Source organism: Apodemus sylvaticus, chromosome 2 (genome assembly GCF_947179515.1).
Source record: "Apodemus sylvaticus chromosome 2, mApoSyl1.1, whole genome shotgun sequence".
In the NCBI taxonomy this organism is placed as follows: Eukaryota; Metazoa; Chordata; class Mammalia; order Rodentia; family Muridae; genus Apodemus; species Apodemus sylvaticus.
This window is the reverse complement of record NC_067473.1, coordinates 148,457,460-148,481,513: the sequence shown is the minus strand read 5'-3', so window position 1 is coordinate 148,481,513 and position 24,054 is coordinate 148,457,460. Positions and strand designations below refer to the sequence as shown.

The 24,054-nt window shown below is 49.6% G+C and overlaps 2 protein-coding genes across 4 annotated transcripts in view; one reads left to right on the top strand and one right to left on the bottom strand.

Annotated features, from left to right (window-relative positions):
* Positions 1-23,726, top strand: part of Rassf4 (Ras association domain family member 4) — a 35,000-nt gene extending 11,274 nt beyond the window's left edge. For both annotated transcript variants that reach the window (XM_052174660.1, XM_052174659.1), the window contains 10 exons: positions 1,101-1,194; positions 3,587-3,662; positions 14,204-14,346; positions 16,046-16,128; positions 16,740-16,903; positions 18,812-18,913; positions 19,115-19,166; positions 20,216-20,337; positions 21,034-21,131; positions 22,285-23,726. In XM_052174660.1, coding sequence (XP_052030620.1) covers positions 1,133-1,194; positions 3,587-3,662; positions 14,204-14,346; positions 16,046-16,128; positions 16,740-16,903; positions 18,812-18,913; positions 19,115-19,166; positions 20,216-20,337; positions 21,034-21,131; positions 22,285-22,345 — 963 coding nt within the window. In that variant the 5' untranslated portion in view covers positions 1,101-1,132 and the 3' untranslated portion in view covers positions 22,346-23,726. The remainder of the gene's footprint in view (positions 1-1,100; positions 1,195-3,586; positions 3,663-14,203; positions 14,347-16,045; positions 16,129-16,739; positions 16,904-18,811; positions 18,914-19,114; positions 19,167-20,215; positions 20,338-21,033; positions 21,132-22,284) is intronic.
* Depp1 (DEPP autophagy regulator 1) lies at positions 9,525-11,260 on the bottom strand. 2 transcript variants are annotated; one of them, XM_052174663.1, is made up of 2 exons: positions 11,054-11,260; positions 9,525-10,185 (listed from the first exon to the last, which is right to left on the bottom strand). In XM_052174663.1, the coding sequence occupies exon 2, from the start codon at positions 10,181-10,183 to the stop codon at positions 9,566-9,568; it is 618 nt and encodes a 205-aa protein (XP_052030623.1). In that variant the 5' UTR covers positions 10,184-10,185; positions 11,054-11,260; the 3' UTR covers positions 9,525-9,565. The 2 variants fall into 2 exon arrangements, with proteins under 2 accessions (XP_052030623.1, XP_052030621.1); XM_052174661.1 differs by having other exon boundaries at positions 9,525-10,188; positions 11,054-11,258.
* Positions 23,727-24,054: the final 328 nt, after the last annotated feature.

The following is a 24,054-nucleotide window of genomic DNA, read 5'->3' as shown; positions in this document are numbered from 1 at the left end:
TGGAAAAGAGACAGAGAGAGCTTGACTTTTGAGTCTGCCTCAGAACCTAAAGGCTGGACACAGCTCCACATGGCTTAGCATGGGTTAAGAATTTGCCAAGAGCCATATATAGTAGAAAAGTTAAGAGACCAGAATCAACCATCCAGACTCTTGTGTCTAAAGAGTACCCTGTTGTTATGCATTGGTTGATTTTTGGCTTCACCTCTGTCTTGTTTTCCCACCCATAAAGTGGGAATATTGGTTAATGCGTCATAGTGTTGTAAGGACTAGAAAATTCGCAGAACTGCTCTGCAGTCCGGAAGGAATATGTGAGACACAGATGACTCCCCGGGAGAGCTGGCCCAAGGGTTGGACTCCAAAGCAATTGATGGGATCACCACCCCATCTCAACGGGAAAGGAAGAAAGAGTAACTTTGGAAGACTCTAGAAAAAAACTAGAAGAAGCTGTCATCTAGAATGTTCACCCAAGAGAAAAGAGTGTGTGGCTTAAAATGCTTAGGAGCTGATCTAGAGTCTTGGAGATCCTGTATAGCTTTCTGGAGGGATAGCAGCTCCTTGGCCTGATGCTTCCAGCTTTAACCAGCCTGCATTGGGATGGGTATGACGTGCGGGTGGATAAGTGTTCTCCTTCCAGGGATACTGGTGCTGGACAACACTGAATGTGGCTCCTCCTGCTCCCCCATCAGCACGTCTGTCCTAGCTAGTCAACTTGACGTAAGCTAGAGTTATCTAAAAGGAGGGAACTTTAACTGAGAAATTGCCTCCATAAGATCCCCTGTAAGGTATTTCCTTAATTAGTGATTGATGGGGGAGGTCCTGGCCCACAGTGGGTGGTGCCATCCCTGGGCTGGTGGCCCTGTGTGCTATAAGAAAGAAAGCTGGGCAAGCCCTGATTGATGGACAAGCCAATACACAACACCATTGAATGGCTTCTGCATCAGCTTCTGCCTCCAGGTTTCTGCCCTGAGTTTCTGTCCTGACTTCCTTTGATGATGCACAGTGATATGGAAGTGTAAGCTGAATGAACACTTTCCTTCCCAACTTGCATTGATCAATAATAACTCTAACTAAGACAACACCCTTTGTCATCTTTCTGACAGGTGACTTCTGGGACTGAGGACGAGAGTTGAAGATGAAGGACGATTGCTCGTCCAGCTCCCATGTGCCCATCAGCGACAGCAAGTCCATTCTGAAGTACGTTTGAGTGTGCAGTGTCGGGTCGGGGGTGGGGGGCTCCACAACCACCTATGGCCTTCCCTATGTGGCACTGTGCCCTGGGGACAGTGGTCCATCCTTTTGTTGGAGGGGGAGTTGCCCCTCCTTGGAGATCAAGGTATTCTTTGAGATATGAGCAACAAGGGTGGTGACCATGGAGCTTACAGTGACAGTATTTCATTTGTTGACAGACTACAATTATATGAAAACTCTTACTGTTTAAAACAGTTTAAAAATCCAGTTGTGGGTTTTAATGAAAAAAAAAAAGTGTATTCCATTGGTATATTTTAACTTTGCTTATTTTTACTTACTCTGTCTTATAAAAACTACTTGGAATATTTTCTCTGAACCAAAGAAAAACATATTTTTATCATATTTATTTTTATGTGTATGTGAGTGTGAGCGAGTGTGTGTGTGTGTGTGTGTGTGTGTCTGTGTGTGTGTCTGTCTGTCTGGTGTTGAGGGTGCCTGTCACAGCAACTATATGGAGGTCAAAAGCAATGTTTGGGAATCACCCCCTTTGTCTACCATGTGGCCCTCAGGGTCACACTCAGATGGCAGTGAGCACCTTTGTCTGCTCAGTCATCTTGCTAGTCTGAGAAGCATTTTTCATTTAAGTTTTTTTTCATTTAAGTTTTTTTTCATTTCATCTTTTACTTTGAGTCCTAAGTATGAATACTTTCTAAAATTAAGCATGGTTAGCTTCACATACCTTTGTATTTCTCAATACCTTTGTGTGCAGCCTCTGCACATTTGTGGCACAGGACAAACACGGCATGGAGTCCTCACCACTGCTGCTCAGGTGTACACGGTTACCCCTGTTGGGTCCCCATCTCCACATCATGCACAGGACACACCCACCCAAGCCCCAGAATGTCACTGTTCTCTTGCGCTGTGAGTGGGGTTGGGGAGGATGCTGGGAAGGTGACAGAGCAGCACAGCGGGGCCCAGCCAGGGACCACGGCCAGGAAGTCAGAGCACACTCTAGTTAACAAACAACGTACACACAACACCGTACCAGCTCCCGCTAATTCCATGTTGACAGGCGAGCATCCTGGGCCCTCAGTTCAGTGAGTACACCGTGCTAGTTTTACCTGCTCTCTTCCCTTTTTCAACCTGCTGGGAGGTTGAAAAATCACCTGCATGCTTCATGCCCCATAGCCCCTTGGCCTAGACCCATGGCCGTGCTGAATGTCTTCCACCTGACCCTCCCTCGGGCACGATCGCTTCCCAGTGTGCTGGGAGAAAGTGTTTGAGCAGAGCGGCCTGCTTGGGCCTGTCGCCCTCATCCAGGACTGACCTCTGGACACTCAAGGCAGGGAGCCAGCTGGTAATCCAAGCCACTGAGACCTCCAGAGGCAGCAGGTCACAGGAGAGCACAGGGAGGCTGTTAGGACTGCTCATAGGTGGTAGTGAACATACACACACACCCTGAGTGAGCATGCACACACGCCCTACAGTGCACATGCACGCACACCCTGAGTGCACATGCACACATGCCCTACAGTGAACATGCACACAGGTCCTATAGTGAACATGCACACAGGCCTTATAGTGAACATGTACACAGGCCCTATAGTGAACATGCACACAGACCCTATAGTGAACATGCACACAGGTCCTATAGTGAACATGCTCACAGGCCCTATAGTGAACATGCACACAGGTTCTATAGTGAACATGCACACATGCCCTAGAGTACACATGTACACAGGCCCTATAGTGAACATGCACACAAACCCTATAGTGAACATGCTCACAGGCCCTATAGTGAACATGTACACAGGCCCTATAGTGAACATGCACACAGACCCTATAGTGAACATGCACACAGGTCCTATAGTGAACATGCCCACAGACCCTAAAGTGAATTTGCACACGCAGGCCCTATAGTGAACATGCACACAGGCCCTATAGTGAATTTGCACACACATCCTATAGTGAACATGCACACAGGCCCTATAGTGAATTTGCACACACAGGCCCTATAGTGAACATGCACACAGGCCCTATAGTGAATTTGCACACACATCCTATAGTGAACATGCACACAGGCCCTATAGTGAACATGCACGCATGCCCTAGCACTTCCTGGGAATTATGCTCACTTCCCAACACCTTTGTCTTTGCTGCCCTCCTCCTCCTCCTCCAATTCCCTCAAGGGCCAGGCAGGATACAGAAGCTGCTGGGGACGAGGGTCAAGTGTCATGATGGGACAGTTGGGTCTCTTGGTTGAGCAGATATGTTTGGCAAATATGTACGCTGCTACTACATGTATTTCCCCGGATGGAGAAAGTGTGTTTCAATGATGCCTTGCCTGAGGGCAGCTTCTCCACCCTCCAAGTGTCCACGTGTGTCTGTGTCGTTTTAGGTCAGAACTCTTAAGCCTGCTCAAAACCTACAACTGCTACCATGAGGGCAGGAGCTTCCAGCTAAGACACCGAGAGGTGAGACCTACACCTTCATTTGATTGAGGGGCCACCATCTGTCCCAGCTTGTGTAGACCGCTGAGATTTGCATCTGTTGTTCTCAGGGTAGTTATACAACCAAGGAACCAGGTTACCGGCAGACAGAGTTGGGCGGGGTGTCCTTGTGTGGTTTCCTAGCAAGGAAATCTCCTGTACGTACTATAGCGCTGCACTTGTGGGTGTGAAGGCTTGGAGCCTGCCTAGCCCCGTTGTGCCTCTGCCTGTCTTGCTGCTCGGTGGGAGGGTGAAGGGAGTTTTGCCCCCCTGTGCTCTTCACACACTTTACACACAAAGGTGTGCCCAGCTCCCACTGATCCCACACGGAGAAGGACGCATTCTTGACATGAAGCTCAATGAGTGTGACACACTAGTTTTGTGTATTGTGTGGATGCTTTCACCTGTCAATTTAAAAGAAAAACCTATGGCCTATAGGAAAGGGTAGAAGAGAAGGTGGGACATCCAGGAAATGGGATAGAGCGAAGGGCAGGAAGTTGTAACAAAACGACGTGTGGTACCCAACACAGGTGACCAGCCAGCCATGTGGCAGAATGTAGATCAGGATAAATGGATTATATTATAAGTTATGATCTAGTTAGAGAAGAGCCTAGCTATATGGCCAAGGTATTTGTAAATATATTCTGAGTCTGCATCTTATTTCTGGGAGCCTGGGGCTGGAGGAAGAACCAGACCTCACGTCTCGAGTTTCACCTGCCTGTTCTCATCCCCAGCACCTAGCCAGCTGTCGTGAACCCCTCGCCTCTGTGCCCCTCACTGTGGCACACTCACCTCAGACATGTCTTGTGTAGAACACTATCAGGCTCATATGACAAGGGGCATCCGGGGAATGGGTCCTAATTAAAGGGGAGAGCCACCTTATCAGAAGTAACCCAAGGTGGCAATTTGAGAATGTGCCCTGGAACAGAAGGAATTTCCAAAGGAGGCTAGGTATCTGGAATTCCATGAGAGTTTTCTTAAACCTTGAAACACTCTGGGGAGTGTCTAACCGGGTCCAGGCTGGGATCGACTTGAGGACAGATCAAGTCAGCCCTGGGCTTCCACCATCCTTAACCTCACAAGGGTTCTTTAGTTGTGGCTTTGTCCTCTGAGTTGTGTCTAATCCTGTACACTTTACAGTCTAATGAGAAGGCTCGTAGTGTAAGGATTGCATTGGGATATTTCCGGGGTTGAGATCTCCTTGGCTGCTGGAGATGCTCCACCTCTCAGTGTCTGAAAAGGGCTGGTGGAAACTCACAGAGGCCTCTGCCAGGTGGCAGTTGCTGGGTCCCTGAATCTCTCTCGTATTGCTTATTCATCAGCCCACAACCTTCCGTAGGATTAGACTAGAACCAGCCAAACAGCATCAGGCAGGCCATGGGTCAGCACAGCGGGACTTGGTACCTCCACCCACGTGGACTGGGAGAGGCCCCAGGTTCCTAGTCCAGGCAGGGCAGCACTACATGTGCCATCTCTAACAAATGCGCTGAGCTCTACCTTTTCTTGTTGTGCCTGCCTGAGCCCTCAGCTTTGGGCTTTGGCACCGGTGCGGTGCTGATGTCTCCAGAGAAGCTATGTCTTCAGGGCTCGCCCACAGGCCCGCCCCCAGCCCTCTCAGCTCTACACAGCCTCGTAGGGCTCTGACCTGGCTCTGCTCCTATATCCTTACCTTCCATCTTAGGTTCTACTGGCTCTTTGCCCACCTGACTGGTGAACTTCTGGGTGCTGGGACTGAGCCCCACTTGGTACTGAATATGCTGGGCCAGGCTCTGTACAGAGCTGGCAGGTGTAGACCCGGGCCATTCTGACAGAGAGAAGAACCCTGAGGTATGAGTTCAGTGTGAGGGGCAGCAAGAGAGGAAGGAGGCAAGTCCAAGTGGTTAGAGAGGCTTTGGTCTGTGACCTGTGCTAGTAAGTGGGGGGCCTATTACAGGCACAGCGTGTAATAGGTGGGTCTTGGCTGGGTTTCCCTCCCTCACCCTTGAGTTTTTCTGGGACTGATGTTTCTAAGGCTGGGGTGGTTCTCTGCTATGGCCTCTATATCAACATCTTCATTGTCACTAAGGAACTGGCTGGAAAGGGGAATCTTACATATGTGCACACCCACTTGCATGCCCGGGCACACACACACACACACACACACACACACACACACTGCATGAGACACTGAACAAAACCTTTCCTTTTCCCACCAATGTTTTTGCAAACTTTTCAGGGCATTCTGATAGAAGCTCAAGTTTGAGACCAATTAACAGACTCCTCTAATCCTGGCATTCTGAAGCTAATGCAGGAGGATTGCCAGGACTTCATAGCCAGTCTGTGTCGCCTAATAAGTTTCAAGTCAGCCTGAGCTACACAGAAAGACCCCGATCTTGGTGCTTGAGAATCCCTTCTGTGGGAGTAGCTGTATGATGAAGCTGGGGAACCCTGAGGGGGCCGTGAGTTTTTGTGACAGTCCAGATGGAAATAAGTAACTTTGCAGCTGGCAAAATTCATGCCTGAGAGCCTGTCCCAGCAGAGAGCTAACCAAAGCAGGGGTCTTGTGTTTCTAGCTCTAAGCCCAAGGGGAAAACTGACTTGATATCCATGAAACCAGAAAATACCTTTCAGTGACTTTCTGCAGTATTAACAGACTCATCGAGCAGGCGGTCTGAGAAGGTGTGTGCTTTTCCCAGGGTAACAACCACCATAGAGAAAAGTCTGTAAGTCCAGAATCTGAATTCTGGCAGGCAGGAATGTCTTAACCACTGCAAATATCTCAGACCGGCAGTTGGCCAGGGTCCCATGTCCCAGGTACTTACTGCAGGACAATCTCAGAATGCCCTGTCCTTGGCTGTCACGAGGACAGGCAGATGGAGGAAGTCACAGTTCCCAGTGGAAATCTAATACACCAACCACTTTGCCTTCCTTTAACTATTACCATGGGCTTTTTCCTGCAAAGAATTGAGGCTCTCAGAAGTTAGGTCTCTAGTTGTGTTACTTGAGAAACTTTTCCTAGGGCGATAGAGCACATACACGTGCTACTCACCCTAGAAGAGGAAACTGCTACAGACCAAAGTCCAGCTTAGAGTACCTGGGGGATTCTAACAGGAGCTTTGGTGAGGGGTGACTTGGAGGAACAGAAATGACTCAGAAGCCACTGTGTCTCTAAGAAGCTCACCTCAGCATGGGTGGTGACTCATGAAAGCTGGACCCTTAGGAACTTTATACAACTTATAGGTAGGAAAACTCATCTCACCTCACAGCTGGACACACACACACACACACACACACACACACATATATAAAACCAAACCAATCCCTGGGGAGGACCCTGGTGAATCTTGAGTTTCCCAGACATGCACAGTTTGTTTGCTTCTGGAATCTCTTGAGCCTCCCCTTCTCCTTCCTGGAGGGCATGGTTCAATCCACAGGACTTGGGAGTAAAGGAAGCAGGCTCCGAAGATGGAGTGTCGAGGACAGCAAAGCCCTTTCTGGTGTTATGATTTAGAACTCATTGGAAGCATGAATTGGGGATCACTGACTGGATCTCAGACACAGGGCAGTTTGTTACTCTTGATCCCTAGGCTCTAAGGTACCTTCAAGTGCTGAGGTGCTCACTTTGAGTGTGCCCTGGAAGAGACACCCCCCACCCCCCCACCCCAGCCCCACCCCTCCTACCCCCCACCCCCCACCCCCTACCCCCCAACCCCCACCCCCCAGTCCCGTTATCAGGAGCCTTACTCACTGGTAGCAACTACAGCCTGACTGTACAGTTTGGGGGCAAACTCCCTCACTGCCGTGTGGAATGCCCGTACAGAAATGAGGTACCTCTGTGGGTGGGGCCACAGGGTGGGACCACTGTTTCCCAATGACCTTTCTTCTAATTACTAAGAGCTAGGGGGAGCAATATTGCTCTCTGGAGAATGGGGTGCTAGACCCCTCTACTGTAAAACTTGCCTTTGAGAGAAAATCGTAGAATAATCAGTACCTTTTGAAGTTGATAGTTTTCTGGAAATGCTGATATATAAACCTAATAGGGTGATCAGAGACTTACTAACCCCACCCAGGCTGTCTGATGAGGATTTTCCAACCAGCCTGGATACCAACCGTTTAGTGGTTCATTGTCTCCCCCTGGTGGCCATGTGCCACACTTGCCACACTGCATCCAGTTTTAGTCTCTTCTAGATCTCCAGTGTGTGAGATACTCAGAGTGTGACCTCTCCTACACTCTTATTCTTCCTTAGAAGGGTGGGACTGCCCCCTCTCTTGGGCCTGGAGAACACTTAACCCTGAAGTAACCCTGGAGCCTTCCATCCTGAGCTCTACACAGCTATTCCCTGGGGGCACAAAGTGTGTACTAGACTGTCCTGCCAGATCTTTAGTGCAGTCCACTGGGTGGCAACAGGTATGGCGAGGTCTCCCTCTGACCCAGTTTAACACCTTCACAGAAGGGGCATAAAGAGTCTGGGTGTAGCAGCCCGTCTAGTCTCCAGCAAGGTCCCCCCTCTGCAGTAGGTCAGTCTTCCTATCATACATGGGGACATTTTGCCTAAGGCGCCTTATTGAAGGTCAGTTTGAGGCTACAGATCCTGCACTTTACAAATAAGAAAACCGAACAAATCGCTTGTCTTTTCGGTGTGTGGTTTGCATTCTGATTCTGAGAATATACATGCAAAAGAGAACATCGAAGTGGTTAAAGTCTCTCTTTTTCTAGATCATTCTATCTTGAGTATGGCCAGCTGGCTCCAGCCCAAACAAGGGAGCAGGTGCTGGGCCTTGAGTCCTGATTCTTTTCTGATTTCCAAGACCACACCCACCCCTCTGAGAAAGGAAGCCCTCCCATCACTGACTCGCCGCCTTCAACCTCCTGCTTGGTAGATGCCTCCAGGAGCTGAAATTCTCTGGGCTGGGGGTGCTCGGTGCTGGTCTGGACATCCAGACTTAGCCAGGATAAGGGGGTTGGACAACTGCCTGCTGTGCCCCTTTGTGTAACAGGGCCTGGGTGAAGCTGGTGGGGACATGCACGAAAACCAGACATGAGGCCACTAGACCCAGTATGTGCCAGCCTGCAGGCTGCGTGCTGCATTCTGTTTTGGTCCTGAGCATGGGACCCAAAGTGGGTCCCAGAGCCAAGGGAGCATGTTCCCCGGGTACCTAGGTGACAGTCCCTCTGAAACACAGTAGTACATCCGCTGAGACCTCGTGTCTTTTGTTGGGCCTCTGGAAATACATGTTTGAAGGCAGAGCATAGGGACCAGGCCCTTCCTTGGAAGCCTTTAGGACAGTGTTTTTCAACCTGAGTCATGGCCACTTTGGGGATTGAATGACTCTTTCACAGGAGTCACCTAAGACCATTGGAAAACACAAGGATTTACATTATGAATCATAGCAGTAACAAAATTACAGTTATGAAGTAGCAACAAAAATAATTTTATGGTTGGGTTCACACAACATGAGGACCTGTATTAAAAAGGTCACACCATTAGGAAGGTTGAAAGCCAGGGCTTTAGGGAGCTGAGACCCTTCCCTTGGCCCTTTGCCCTTGGTTTCTCGAGACTGTGGCGACCACCCAGAGTACACCTCGCGCCACCCAGAGCACAGCCCACATCTCCTCATTAGAGCCATCTGGGAGGTGGTCATTATGCCTACTCTCACTTTAACTGTGATAAAAACAAGGAATAGAGACACTAAGTCACTTCAAGGTCACGGGCCAGCCAGTCACAGATGGTACCAGTCAAGTTGCATTGTGGGAGCTAGACTGTCATCACTCTTTAGAGGGTGGGTATCACCAGGAATTGCCCAGTCCCTGCAGACCTGCCAGGAAGTGTCCACCACAGGAAAAAGAAGCTGGGACGGCGACAGGGATCCACCATATTCTTTATTGTGAGATTTTTTCTGGGGAGGGGTCAGAGTTCATGGATCACTGGGAGATGTGAATAGAGAGTGCCAAGGATGCTGCCCGGGTGGGAGCTGGCGACGGACACTAAGGCCTGGCGGGGCTTTCTAGAAGTCCAGCTTTTCAGGTCGGAGGTCCTGTGCCCCTGCCCTGGTTTTTTTCCCAGAGGGTGCTCAGGTACCCTGGCCTCCCACAGCCTCCCTGTGTCCTTGCCCGTCTGTCTGGGCACACCCCAGTGCTCTGAAGAACTGGTCCTGTTGGGTAGATCTCTTCCATCTGTCTGCTGTTCCTGCGACTTCCCAAAGAGCCAGTCCAGAGGGTTGTCAGTGCCGGGAGAAGGCAGTGTGGGCAGCAGGCTGCTGAAACAGGGAGAGCTGTCTGCTAGAGGCTCCGCCTGGCATCTTTTCTCTCTGGTCCAGGCTGGGCGGCAGGGTCTGTTGGGACGGCTCCGGGCTGTGACCGTGTCCAGCACTGAGGTGGGCTGTGCCAGCTGGCAAATACACCTGACATAGTCATCCAGGCTGGGCGAGGCTGGGGGTTCCTGCCCAGGTGCCCCATGTGATAGCTCTTCTGAAGTTTCCCGAATCGTCGGCAAATGGGGTACAGGCAACAGAAGCCGGGACCTCATGGCTGCTAGTAAAGCAAAAACAACCTGTTAGCCTAGAGAAAGCCAGTGCTGAGGGCCCATCCTGCCACCCCGACTCCCTCCTGCTTCCTCTCCCGTCGTAGAAGCTATACCGGGCTTGGGTACCCAAAAAGCAATAAGAAACCTGCAAACATGAGACCAAGGCTCACTCCCTGTCCCCACCTCCACTCATCCTTCCTGCCAACACCAAAGTATGCAGCTAACTAAGACTTCATCATTAGTGTAGTTTAAGAATGCCCAGATAATTGGGGCCGGAGAGATGGCTCAGGGGTTAAGAGTACTTACTCCTGCAGAGAACCTGAGTTCAGTTCTTAGCACACACATGGTGGCTCAAGCCATCTGTAAATCAAGTTCCAGGGGATATGACTGCTATGTGTGTAGTACATATACATTGTATAGGCAAAATATCCATGCATATAAAGTAAAATAAATTAATTAAAAAATTTTAAATGAGGAATGAACAGATAAGAGAATGGGGTGTATGTGTTAATGTGGGGCCAGAGAACCCCCAGGTTAAACTGATCTCTGCCACATAATGACCTGGAGACCTTCTGCAATGTCCCCTCTCTAAACCTCTAATTACTGGTCTGAAAAACTGGGTTATAAACAGCCCACTGGCAGGGACATTATGGGAAATTCTTGGAATTATAGCTTTGACATCCCAGCTCTCGTATAAACACAAAGGCCTTGGATAAAATACCTTGCTACCATAGTGGTCAGTGGCACCCGCCACCCTACTCTCTGTCTAGTAGCCCGGCTGTGAAAGCTCAGGGTGAAAGATACTCTCAGAGATAAACTAGCCCCCGTGAGTTAAAAGTATCAAACCGAAGGACAGTTAGTTATTCTTCTTACCTATAAGTCAGCAGTCAGGGTGGCAGGGAGTCTAGACGGGTAAAGATTGTCTAATCCAAAGGAAGTACCAGAGGCAGACGGTCACGGCTGGGTCTCCAGCTCTTGGTCACTGGGAAGAGGACAATCAGGACGATGCGCTGTGGTTTCTTCCCCTGAGCTCTCTGGCAAACTCAACACCCGCGGCTGCTTTTAAACAGTTCCACCAGTCATCAGTCACTGTCAGGAAAAGCTCAAAATAGCAATGCTTCCAAAGGTTCTCAGAGGAAAGCACAGAGGGAGGGCGGGGCTTGGCCCAGCTGGCAGCCCGGTGTTTGTGTATGTGCCTGCAGGAGGTTGGGAAATATTTACACTGTAGGGTGAGGTGTGGGGCAGCCACTATGCCCTGACTTAGACAGCTCTACACTCCGGGTAGAGACCCAAGCCAGCTTAGGGGGTGCTGGGTGAGCCTGGGAACTCCATAGCACCCTCACGGGCTTCCACCCCTGTCTGGTATAGCACGGTATTTTCTACTATGGATTACACCAGCACCTGTGATCCTGTGACACACCAGCAGTGTGCTAATTTTTGCTGAGTCCCAGGCCTGCACCTATGGCCGAGATAACACATGAGCCTTGCAAAGTGAGGGAGAGATCTCTTTACACAGACGCCTGGGCAGCCCAGTGGTCTGTCTGGCTCCTCTCATAACATCTCAGATGGGTTGCTTTCAAGGAGAAAGTTGCTTACTCATTGTTGGCCAGACATGTGCCAGTGACTGCTAGTAGTATAGCAAATATGGGAGACAAATCACCACACGTGAAGCCTATTTCCCAGTGAGAAAGATGACCAAGTCATCAGTGGGCGGGTTCAGTGGCTCAGCACTCATGATGGCTGCAAGGCAGGGCGCAGGTCTGTGGAGCAGCGGCAGAGTGCATAGTGCAGGTCAGGTGGGCCAGAAGATACCAAAGCAATGGCAGTGCACTGCAGGTTGAGTGAGGGGCTGTAGAGTGGCTTCTGCCAGTTCCTGGGCTGATGATAGCAGCTGTGAGGAGCCAGGGGACTCCAAGGGTGATACCAACACAGTATCAGCTGAAGGCAAGGCGGACAACCCTGGGGAGGAACCTGCAGTGCGTTTCTCAGGCCTCAGAGCCTCTGCTCACCTGCCCTCAGAAGTGGGAGGGAGAGGCGTTACAGAGGGAACAATACGTTCAGGTCTGATACACGAGGGCTGGACAGACATTAGCCTTCTGCAACATGGAGTGCTGCTGGCCTTGTGTCTGTGCATCCCAAGTGTGGCGTTAGTGACACCCGTAAAGGCAGGGGACATGGGAGATGCTGAACAATGCTTAAGTCAGGTGACAATTCCCAACTTACACCTGAATGATTCCATAGGACTCCAGCCTCTTGCCTGACTGTTAAGGCAAACACTGTAAAGCCATATCAGGAAACTGTGTGTGCTTTTGAGAGCCTTAGACAGCCTTAGACGATTCTCTCTGTGGTCAGTGAGGTGTTTGAAACCAGACATGACTGTTAACGGACCGTGAGATCCACACTGTGAGTCGGGCGGAGGTCATGCTCACGGGAAGAAGGTTTCATGGTGTCCCTGTTATCGTGGGGACTTTCTAGGACAATGAGGAGAGAGTAGACTTCATGGGGCAGGGGGCACTGCGTGATTTCACTTAAGTGCAGTGTGGAATCCAAAATGAATCAAATTCATAGAGGCAGGAAGAATGATGGCTATCAAGAATGGTAGGGAAGAGAGAGAAGTAGGGATCGCGGTTCTTCAAGCTGAATGAATCGTAGAGATCCGCTGGGCGGCACCATGCCCACTGCCATCCCCTGCGCTGTGCGTTTAAGTAGTCACTCCGTACGTGAGTCTTCAGACCTCCCTCAGCATGCCCTTCGCCACTGTGCCTTAGAATCCCTCCGGAGCAGAGAACTAATCAATTGCAGACTTCGCTTAGGCCTCCTGTTCCATGGATTAGGAAGCTTGACTGAACTCCTAATTAGGATCCACATCATCACCATCATCCCTTGCATTCACAAGCATCTTCAGTGGGCATGTTAGTCATCATGAATCGTAGCTGGCAGGCCCGTCCACGTCACCATCTGGGATGGGAACCGTGTTGCAAATAGATATGAAAAGAGGTTAGCAATGGTTTAAGCAGTAACTGGATGTAGAACAACACTGAATAAATGCCCGAAGAGAAGAGAAGAGAAGAGAAAAGAGGTAGAGGGAGAATAGGGGTGTATGTGCGACTCTTATATTGAATGTTCTTAGCCCAAAACATATACATAAATAAATAAAATACGGGGTGAGAGCCGTGAGCGAGTGAGGCTGGAGCCTCTCAGAGGTGCCAGAGGTATCAGGTAGGACTCTGACAGTACAGTTGCTCATGGAGTTGTCAAAGGAAACAGAGAGCCTAGAGGGCCCCAAGGAGACAGAGGCTGGAAATATGTCAGAGACAAAGAACCAAGGACTGGAGGGGTTTGGGCCAGAGTCGCGAGGGGTGCCTGTGGGATGGAATGCCGTGCATTAGGGTTGTGTAGCAGTTGTTTTATTGGTAGACCTAAAGAAGTCTGAGCAGGTTGAGGGCTCAGTATGAAAACAGCATGAACACTTGTGATAGACCATGGAAATGTCCCAGAGGTGTTAGGCAAACCAGCACCCACCATCAGGGGGAGAAAAGGGCAGTTGGTACCGCCACTGTCTGGATATGTAGAGAGAAAGCCAAAGCAGGGCACACAGACGGTAGGATGTCCAGTAGAACCTGGTGGCTGTGGGATTCTCTGTCCCAGTGCAGCTGGAGTCCAGGAGCCTAGCCCGGCACAAGCCAGCCTCCCCAGGCTGTGCTTCCTCCCGGCAGTGTGGACGTGCTTGCCAGACACTTGCAGTGTCCTAGGGGACACCTGACGCAGCAGCTCTGTGCTGGCCCCAGCTCTGCCCTTGGCCGGGCCTGGACTTAGCAGCGGAAGGAACACCTCCTGCGTCCTCCTGCAGGTCCCTGCCCTCATGCACTGAAGCATGTCCACACTGCTCAATCTTCCCTGAGAGGGTGAGTGCATCTGGGGGACTGAGCATCGTGTTCCTGAGCAGGTCAGAGAGAGGAAGGACAGACGTCTTTAGGGAAGCTGCTGTTCTTTTGAAGAGGCTGACCTGTGTTGGTCCCACAGGAAGAAGGGACTCTGATCATCGAAGGACTCCTCAACATTGCCTGGGGACTCAGACGACCCATCCGGCTCCAGATGCAGGATGATCGGGAGCGAGTGCACCTGCCTTCTGCCACGTGGGTGCCTGAGCGGCTCAGCGGCCTCCAGTGAGTGCCTGGCAGGTAGAGCAGAGCCAGGGGCCTCCGTGATGTCTATTATCATGAGCACCACAAGATACACCACATTATACCCACCCCAGGACAAATCTCACTTAGGGTGTCCTCCTGTGATATGACCTTTGTCCCTCCTCCAGGAGAATACTTTCATGCTCCCATTACCTGCTTCATGGTGTCAGGGACTGACCCCAGGGCTAAGTGCTATACCAATGAGCTATGTCCTCAGCCCCCTGGGATCTTCTTGAAAGGGAATGTTATGTCAGTGACAGATTCTGTTTGCATAAATTTACCAGAATTTAAGATCCAATTTATTTTACCATCAGGACAAAGGCAGTTTTGCTTCTTTATGTAATGATTCTTCAGAGGCAAACATTCAGAATTTTGTCCTTGCCAAAATATGCAGATAAGATGGGCATGGTGATGTAAGTGTGCCTGAGATTACAACCTTCAGTAAACTGAAGGGGAGAGGGATTCTGTTTGAATCTGGGCAAGGCTTACATACTGAGACACTATTTTAAAAACATAATATATGAAGGACCTGGAGAGATGGATCAGTAGTTATTAGCACTTGCTTCTCTGACCTTAGTTCAGTTTCCAGCATGCGTACAGTGGTTCAAAGCTATCTATAACTCCATTTCCAGGGGATCCAGAACCCTCTTCTGGCCTCCATGGGCTCCTGCAAAATGTGGTGCATATAAACTTACATAGCCAAGTACACATGCACACTAGATAGATGATAGATAGGTAGATAGATAGATAGATAGATAGATAGATAGATAGATAGAAGGATCGATAGATAGATAGATAGAATAGGATTAGATAGATAGGATAGATAGGACAGGATAGATAGATAGATAGATAGATAGATAGATAGATAGATAGATAGAAAGAAGGATAGATAGATAGATAGATAGATAGATAGAAGGATAAGATAGATAGAAGGACAGGATAGATAGATAGATAGATAGATAGATAGATAGATAGATAGATAGATAGATAGATAGAAGGATAGGATAGATAGAAGGACAGGCTAGCTAGCTCTTACCCCAGGTGTCCCTGGTCACTGGTACAAAATTTTGAGCAACATGACTTAGAATATAAAGACTCCTATAAAGCTTGCAAGTATGACTCATGCTCCCCCTCACCCCCGTGACCCACCTCAAGGTAGAAGCAGTCCTACTAGCCATCTCTCCCCAGCCCATGTTCCAGGCTGCTCCTTTCTCATTCCCAGTCCCTCTACTGAATGCTACCTCTCATGACTACCGGCTCCTTCTCTATCCTGATGCTGTCTTCTCTCGCTTGGGGTAGACATCAGTCCTGCCAGGAAAGCTGGAGATTTGATCCCCAAAGTAAACCTTGCCTGACTCCTTAGACCCACAACACCGTCAACAAACCAGCAAGCTCTTTCAGCACACAGCTGTCCAGGCACTGACCTGGCTGAGCCTGCATCCCAGGAATGCCTGGGTACTGACTTTGCACATGGCCTGTGATGCATCTTGGAAGGATTGCTCGTTTGAAGGGACAGCTCCTACTCCTTCCAACAGATGCTATGGAGAGCTTTCTACTATACCGATCAAATTCCCCACCCTGAGCTCTGAGCTCCTCACCTGTGCCTCTGCCTGTGAAAGCAGAGAGGCCATTTTCTCTGTCATAGCCACTTGAGTACTGTGCTTCTCTACTGTGTTTTCAGAAAGGAAGCTTCCCCCCAGGACAGCAAGACCCCTACTGAGGAGCCTAGTGCTCAGCCTGCAAACAAGGCAGAGGTTTCCAGAGGTAAGCAAAGCCCAGAAGACCCCAGCCCGTTTTGGGGGATGTACACAGTCTCCAAAGAACGGGTCATAGGGAATCACAGAAACAGCTGCATCTGGCTCATGAGAGAGCCTCGCTAAGCACGTGCACAGGCGGAAACAGGTTCCACACATTCTTCTTTATTCCTTTATGGAAAAGAAAGCAGAGGCTTAGAGAAGGGTCACCTTTGGTCCTTGGCCTGAATCTTCTGAACTGTGATATAAAAAGGAAGTGGGCTCAGCGGACACTGCTGTTCCCTTTTGACCCAGGCCTTTAGACCTCATCCTCACAGCCTACTCCAAGATCAGGTTCAGTCACCTGTGTTCTTTGTACCCTTTCTTTAGCACCTAGTGATGGAGCTGTCCCTGAGTGAGTGCTCAGAGGACAGGGATGGAGTGACCACATATCTCAGTGGGGACCATGAGAGACCCTGTGGCACCAGCACAACCACTGCCCGGCATCCAAACCAGGACCAGCGTTACTACAGTGTGCCATGGCTCCAGGGCTCCAGGGAGCCACAGCGTCCACAGTCAGTGCCACTGCTGGAGTCATGACCACCTTCCCCCCTCCACCTTCTCGTCTACGTATCTCTGCAGGACCCCTGGAGGAGGAGGAGGAGGAGGAGGTCCCACAGCTTATGCGGACCAAGAGTGATGCCAGCTGTGTAATCCAGAGGAGGTCCAAATCCCGGGCACCGAGCGAAGCCCAGAAGATACGACGGCACCGGTTCTCCATCAATGGACACTTTTATAACCACAAGGTGAAGTCCCCACCTTCCCTTTCCTGGGCCCTGAAGCCAAGAGAATAGGAATTATGCCCAGCACAGAAGAGCAGGCCCCTAACATTCAGCATTAGTCCCGTTTCCTCCATTAGACTTGGAGATAGCTGCTGTTGTCCTATGTGGAAAGCTCAAGAGAGCCTGGCTCTCCCCCAACAGCACAGCAGCGTAACATTCCCAACCACAGCCAGCGCTTCCACACACACAACACTACCTCCGCCCCATTCTCTCAGCTGTATGGATTTGGAGCAAGAAAGCCCTAAGCAGGCAGTAATGCCACGTGTATCTGTAGTTGGCCCATTCTGAGGCTCCCTTTCAAGGGCATGGGAACTTCACGTACACAGCTGTCGCTCTCACGGGGTAATTAAGCTGGCTTGCTAGGTGTGCCCAGAGGCATGAGTATCTTTTCCCAGAGAACCCGGGGACCTCTGAGTTCCCAGCACTTCTTCTTTTGTACAAGTGTGCATTGTACTGACCTTAGGGAGAGATCACCTTCCCCTAATTACATCACTCCCTTAACAAGTGAGCTATAAAGGGATAGGTCGATTGTTACTATAAATGGACTGAGTGGCAGTCTGGGTGTGGCCCTGCCTGGAGCTGGAGTGTACTCTGACAGGCCACATCCTGCCATGCTGGGGAAGGGAGAGAGAACCTTCCAGCTGAAGCAGTTGCCTTTCTAAAAGGTTGACTCATAGGAAGGAAAAGTGGACTGCAGAGAGTCTAACCAAAACAAACAAGCCAGTTTCCCCTCCTTTTACCTCTACACACAATGTTCTTAGAAGTTGGGGAACAGATTCCTTAAGACACAAACAACAATGAAAATTACTAATTCTCAGCACTGACTCTTTTTTTTTTTTTTTGGTGGGGGTACTTGTTCTAGGTTTTATTCCTGATGACTGTGCACTATTGCTTCACGCTATCATTTCTCTAAATTGTTATGACTAACAGCATGGGTTTTATTCCCAGACCTGTCTAATTGTCGGCGGTATCCCCACTGTTTTGTCCTGGCTACTCAGATCCAGATGTGATGCACTGGAATGACAAAGCAATCCAATGACCTTTGTTGCTACTTGGTCGGTGTATGTGCAAGGCAGGCGCTGTGCAGAACAAACACAGCCTTGTTGACAAGAATGCTCCTCTCCTTGAAGTAGTTGAATGAACCCTCCATGCTTCCTTGGCACTGAAACAGTGGTTCTCAACCTATGGGTCACGACCCCTTTGGGGGGGGAAGGTCAAATGGCCCCTTCATAAGAGGTCACCTGAGACCATCAGAAAGCATGTATATTTATAATTCATAACAGTAGCAAAATTAGTGCTATGAAATAGCAACGAAATAACTTTATGATTAGGGATCATCACAACTTGAGGAACTGTCTTAAAAGGGCGCAGCATTAGGAAGGTTGAGAACCTCTGCCCTAAAGGCTCATTTCCTGTACAGCCAGTATAGCCTGGAGTGCTTGTGGGTCTCAGCTAGAGTCGGTGAGCCCACTGCAGCAGAGGCAGGTTTGCTGGGAGGCGTCAGCTTTAAGCAGGTAGGTAGCACATAAAGTTCCAAGCATTGCTGAATCCTCCGTCATGGCACTGTCCTTTCCAAATGGCTGAGCCCCGTGTCCTACCCCCAGTGAATTACGTCCAGTGTCCTGGTTTCCAAGATTCAGTGAGCTGCTACTGATGGATATGTACAGTGTTAAGTATCTTCTTCAGAGTGCTCTGAGGACACATAGCTCCTTGAGTGTCCCCAGGTCTAGGAACAAACATCATGGCCATGGGTTTGCACAAATGAGAAGGGACAGGTAGTCTAAGAAGTAGTCTCCTGCTGTTTGGGTCTGCTCAGAACTTTAGCTATGTCTCCTCTGGGCCTGTCCTGAGCTATCCATCTTCTCTACACAGACCTCAGTGTTCACTCCTGCCTATGGGTCTGTGACCAACGTCCGGGTTAACAGCACTATGACCACCCAGCAGGTGCTCACCCTGCTGCTAAACAAGTTCAGGGTAAGTGTGACCTTGCCAAGAACCTGGTGCTTTGCTGAGTGGTGAAAGGGCTGGAGGTTGCTGGGATTGGCTGACTTGTTTCTTGGGGGACGCCTGATGTGCTGGTGTCCCTGGGATTCTAGGCTAGGAAGGGTGTGGGGTTGGTCTGTTCCTTTTTGCTAAAAAATGCTGTGGTCTAATTTCTTGTGGCTGCCTGTGCAGGTTGAAGATGGCCCCAGTGAATTTGCACTCTACATTGTCCACGAGTCTGGGGGTAAGTGCTAGCTTCTGGTGTTCATGTGGCGTGCGTACTTCCCCACACCTTCCCCTCCACTGTCAAGCTTGGTTCTGTTCTAAGAACCCCTCTCCAGGCTCTTCTCATTAGTGAACCATTGTGTAGCTCAGTTAGGAGAGTAGGCCTTGTGTGCCAGTGACAGCAACCTGGATCTGCTCTTGTGGACCCTCTGGGTCCCTCTGCAGTCCAAGATAGCTTCTTGTTGCTAAGCATTTCCTGTGTCCACAAGTCTGTGTTCTCCTGTCTGCTCTGCCCCTATTTCCTCTGTGCCAAGCCTTTATTAAATGATATATAGGACAGGACAATTATTTTCCCTCTACTCCCACTCACTGGATGGTTCTACAAAGTACATGAACCAAATGCAGTTCTATAAGAAGAAACCAAGCTGGTTTGCTAAAGGGTCGTCACATATAACCATGGAAGGTCCCAGAGATGAATCACCCAAAGGAATACCCAGAATTCTTTTGTCATAGCAAGGAAGTCAACTTTTAGAGAGGTGAGAAGATGGAGGTGGCTGTGGGGTGGAGGGGACTCTGAGGCAGGATGGCGACCAAGTATCAGCGGCTGGTGGAAGAAGAGTTTGGGTTTTAGCAGCATTCACTGTGTGGATTCCTCTGTCCCTATCTCTGGGCTAACAAGTGTCTAGATTTGGGGCTGGTGATTAACTTCTGTCCTGACAGTATCTAACCTCTGACAGTAGATGAGGCGTCTCAACAGATTGATGTCATGCCGCTGGGCAAGTGAGGAAGGCATTTGTTTCTTCTCACTAAACTCAATCCCAAGTCCAGAGAGCTGACCTAAGGTGGCCAGTTCTGCTGCTCTTCAGTGGAATCACGTACCTCCCAAGATGCAGATCCACGGAGGCCTGAGAAAGATTCTCTAAATATCTCCCTTTTATCATGCCCCTGTCCTGACTACATACATACATACATACATACATACATACATACATATACACATACATACATACATACAGGGGTAGGTGGGAAATCCTAACATCCCATGATTTTTCTAAAATTCTATTTCAGAGCAGACAAAATTAAAAGATTGTGAGTACCCACTGATATCCAGAATCCTGCATGGGCCCTGTGAGAAAATTGTCAAGATCTTCTTGATGGAAGCTGACTTGAGCGAGGAAGTGCCCTATGATGTGAGTGTGGCCGGAGCTGAAAGTCTGCTCCACAGAGAGGGACTGAGAGGCAAGACTTGAAGGGGATCTTGGCTACAGTACTCCCAGGCAGTGTGTCCTAGATCCTTACAGCTGACCTGTCAGCTCAGAGGATAGAAGGACTCAGGTCCTAGGAGAGCCCAGTCCTGCCTCATAAGTAAAACCTTTTCTTCAGTGGTGCATGCTTTTGTTATCATGTTAAAGACTCACAGGGGCCCTTAATTAGAGCCAACTCAAAGGCAGAAGGTGTTAAGTCTTGCTGATAAAACTATACACATATGTCTAGACCCTAAACAAAAGGGCCTGTAGAATATGGGTCTCCAAGAAGACCTTGTGGCTGTCTCCCTCAGCTTCCCAGGGCTGAGACAGTTTCATTTCATTGTTGAGCACAATGGTATTCCCACTCCCCACCCATGCCAAGAGCCCTCAGTGTAACAATGACACAGACTTGAATGCTTTTCCCAATTTTCAGCTGAGTGGCATTTCCTCCAATGGATGATCCTTGCCTTTGAGATAAGAGCAGCCCCCACTCTCCCAGAACACAGCAGAGCAATGCCAACAGCAGGGTTGGGAGGAGAGGTAGCTCCTGTGGGTACAGGACCTTGTCTTTGTCCACTATGGAAAACACATCTCAGGCCCCTCATCTAAAGCACATATTAATGTTCTTGGATTTTCTAGGTCGCCCAGTACATTAAGTTCGAAATGCCGGTGTTGGACAGTTTTGTTGAAAAATTAAAAGAAGAGGAAGAAAGAGAAATAATCAAACTGACCATGAAGTAAGCATTGCCCCTTGGCCAGACACGGTTCTGGCCATTAGAGGACATCGACATTGGCAGGACACACCTCTGTCCAAGCAGGCGGGCTTCTCCCTTCTGTAGACACCAAGTGCAGTGGGGAGGCCTGCCAACCTTGGTCCCCAGTCCTCCTACTTCACTGCTCAGTACCCACAACAAGCAGGGGTGTTAACTTTCTGAATTAGAGCATACACTCCTCCAGGCTGGGCCTCTTCTCCAGCAAGGGGCTTGGAGCATAAGACAAAGGGCAGGAGGCTGGCAAGCCCTGGGTTGGTTCTCTAGTTCTGCTAATGATCAAGCTCAGGTAAAGCAATCACAGAGAGACAGCTGGATAGAACCTCAGGCTAGTGCACAGTTTTCCCACAGGCAGGAAGGTTGAGCCCAGTGGGAAGCAGTGATTGTTAACACTCAAGCTCTGGCTGCTGCTTGCGGGAGCAAGGGTCACCAGCATCAGGACAGGCTATGTGACATTAATGATGCTTTGGGTCCCAGTGATCTGTTTGCACTTTAGAGATGTGTGACATGGGTCAGGATGTGTGAAGAACATTCAGGAGGGCTGGGCAGGGAAGTCAAGCTGTTCTCTCTACTCTTGAGAGCCTGGGACTTGGGACTGGTTTGGATTCTGACCTCACACTAATGATCCCTAGAAAGCCATATCTACCCACAGGCTTCCTTCTGTGCAACTGGGCCTCACTCAGATTCAGCAGAGACTCTACAGTGTCCTGCCCATCAGCAATGTCACTATAGGGTTTTAAAGACAGTAGAGACCTGGGAATCACCTCGCCAATAGATTGATGTTGGGATGAACAACCTGAAACCCAGGCTAAGGATGACAGCTCAGGTTATTTGCACAGCCCTGGCACAGACATTATCTTCTTGAAACCTGATCTATAGCCTTGATCTACATCCCAGCACATCCCTATCCCTACTAAAGAGTCTGGAATAGAATTGCCAGCACTTTCCTTTGAAGTTCTGCACAGTCCGCTGCCCTGTTGAACCTCCTTGGTAAAGGACAGAAGTGGTGACTGCTGATCAACCAGCTAGGAGCAGTGGTCTCTCTGCTCCCCTCTCCCTCTTCTCTCACCTGCCTGGCCCTCCAGCCTTAGTGAACCCCCTTGGTTTTGTCTCTCTCCAGGTTCCAAGCCTTGCGTCTGACAATGCTGCAGCGTCTTGAACAGCTGGTAGAGGCCAAGTAACTAGCCAGAGTTTGACTTTTGTGGTGCTTGTGGTAGCCAGTGTGCATAGAGTTCTTGGGACCCAGCCCTAACTGATAACTGACCGATGGCTGCTGCCCGAAGAATCCAGTACCTAAGAGCATTACACCTGTCCACAGACTTCATAGCATCCTGCATCTCTAGTCTTGGTACCATGGTGAGCGTGCACAGGCACACCCAGGCACTTGCTGGCTAGGATCTATGTACAAAGCTGGCCTAGGTGGTAATAAAGAGCCTTGGAACTGTGATACCAGCTGCTTTGCATTGTTGAATAGCATGGCCAGCCTTGTTCCTGTGTATTTCCAGTTCGAGAGAGCAGTATAGCACCCAGCCCCTGGAGAATGGGCTTCATCTGCTTGCCCAGTGCCTGTCTCTGAGCCTCTGCATGGCCACAAGTCCCTGCCCTTCTCTCCCATGTGAACTATGAAGTCCCTGTCTTCCCTTGCTTCTTATTGACACTCAGGATCTGTACTGAGCGGGAACTGCCAATGGCCATGAGCTACGGCCTGCTTCTAACTACTGCTTCACCATGAAGTCCTGGCCTCTGAGCCTCCTTTCCTAGCCAACATTCCTGGCCTAGAGGTTAGATCAGGACTAGGACTACCAAGATCATCAGTTCTTGGCATAAATCACCCTTAACTTGTGAGTGTGATGCAAAAAAATCCTTGAAAGGAGTTGTCTTCAAAAAAATATGTCCATCGAAGTATTTCTGAAGTTGATTTGTGTGGCATTGGAACAGCTTGCAGTGACTCCAGAAGGCTCAGTCCCCTTCACTCCATCTTGTGGATGTCTCTTGCTTTCCTTGGGACTGAGCTTCTTTGTCTCTAGTGGATAGGGACAGCACTCAATCCATCCTATCAAAGCTCAGCAAAAAATGGAAAATGTCTATTTGGGGATAAAAGGCTTCTAATCGCCTAGAAATGGACACAGAACTGTTTGTTTCCTGACTGATTGAAATCCCTGGAATGAATGAGAAAACTATGCAATGATTTACATCAGTTGTGAGAATGATTGTCTGACAGAGCAAACTATAGGCCAGCTTCTTCCCCTGAGGTCTGCGGACAGTGGCTTTGAAGAGAAGACTGATGAAGGCCTTAGAAGACAGAGTTCCATCTTCAATGCAGTGCATGCGAAAGCCACTCCTGGAGTCCTGACCAGCAAAGCATGAGGACAGCTGTGCAGTGGGAAGCCACGAGGCAGGGTAGATGTCACCCCTAGATTTTCCAGACCCAGCTCTGTTTCACAGAAGTACTTAGCTGACAAGGGAGGAGGCCTCTTGCCTCCTGGCCTCTTTGGCACTGTGCTTTCTTCGGTGCTTAATAAAGGCCTGCTGTGTTGAACAGAAGCTGCAGGACCAACCCTTCTTGTGCTTCTTCTTGTGTTTATTTCCTTGATTCATTTTTCTAATCTCTGAAGCTGTTGTGCTGCACTATGAAGAGTTGCAGTTGGCAGAGGAACTGTTGGAACCTGTCGACATGGACAGGACTCCTGTACTTCATGCATGGACTGAGGGTTGGTGTGAGGCCTGAGGCAAGAATGCCCTACCTTTAAAACATGAGAAAGGATTCACTGGTGGTAGTCTGTGGGTGTCCTGAGCGATAGAGTCACCCTGAATTGCAGAATTTTAGCATCAGAAGTGTGTAGGAATCTTCCAGCCAGAGACTCTGGAGTTGAAAACCCGAACTGGATTT

Excerpts from the sequence above, each read along its gene's own strand:
- Depp1 (XM_052174663.1), bottom strand. The coding sequence starts at position 10,183 with ATGAGGTCCCGGCTTCTGTTGCCTGTACCCCATTTGCCGACGATTCGG.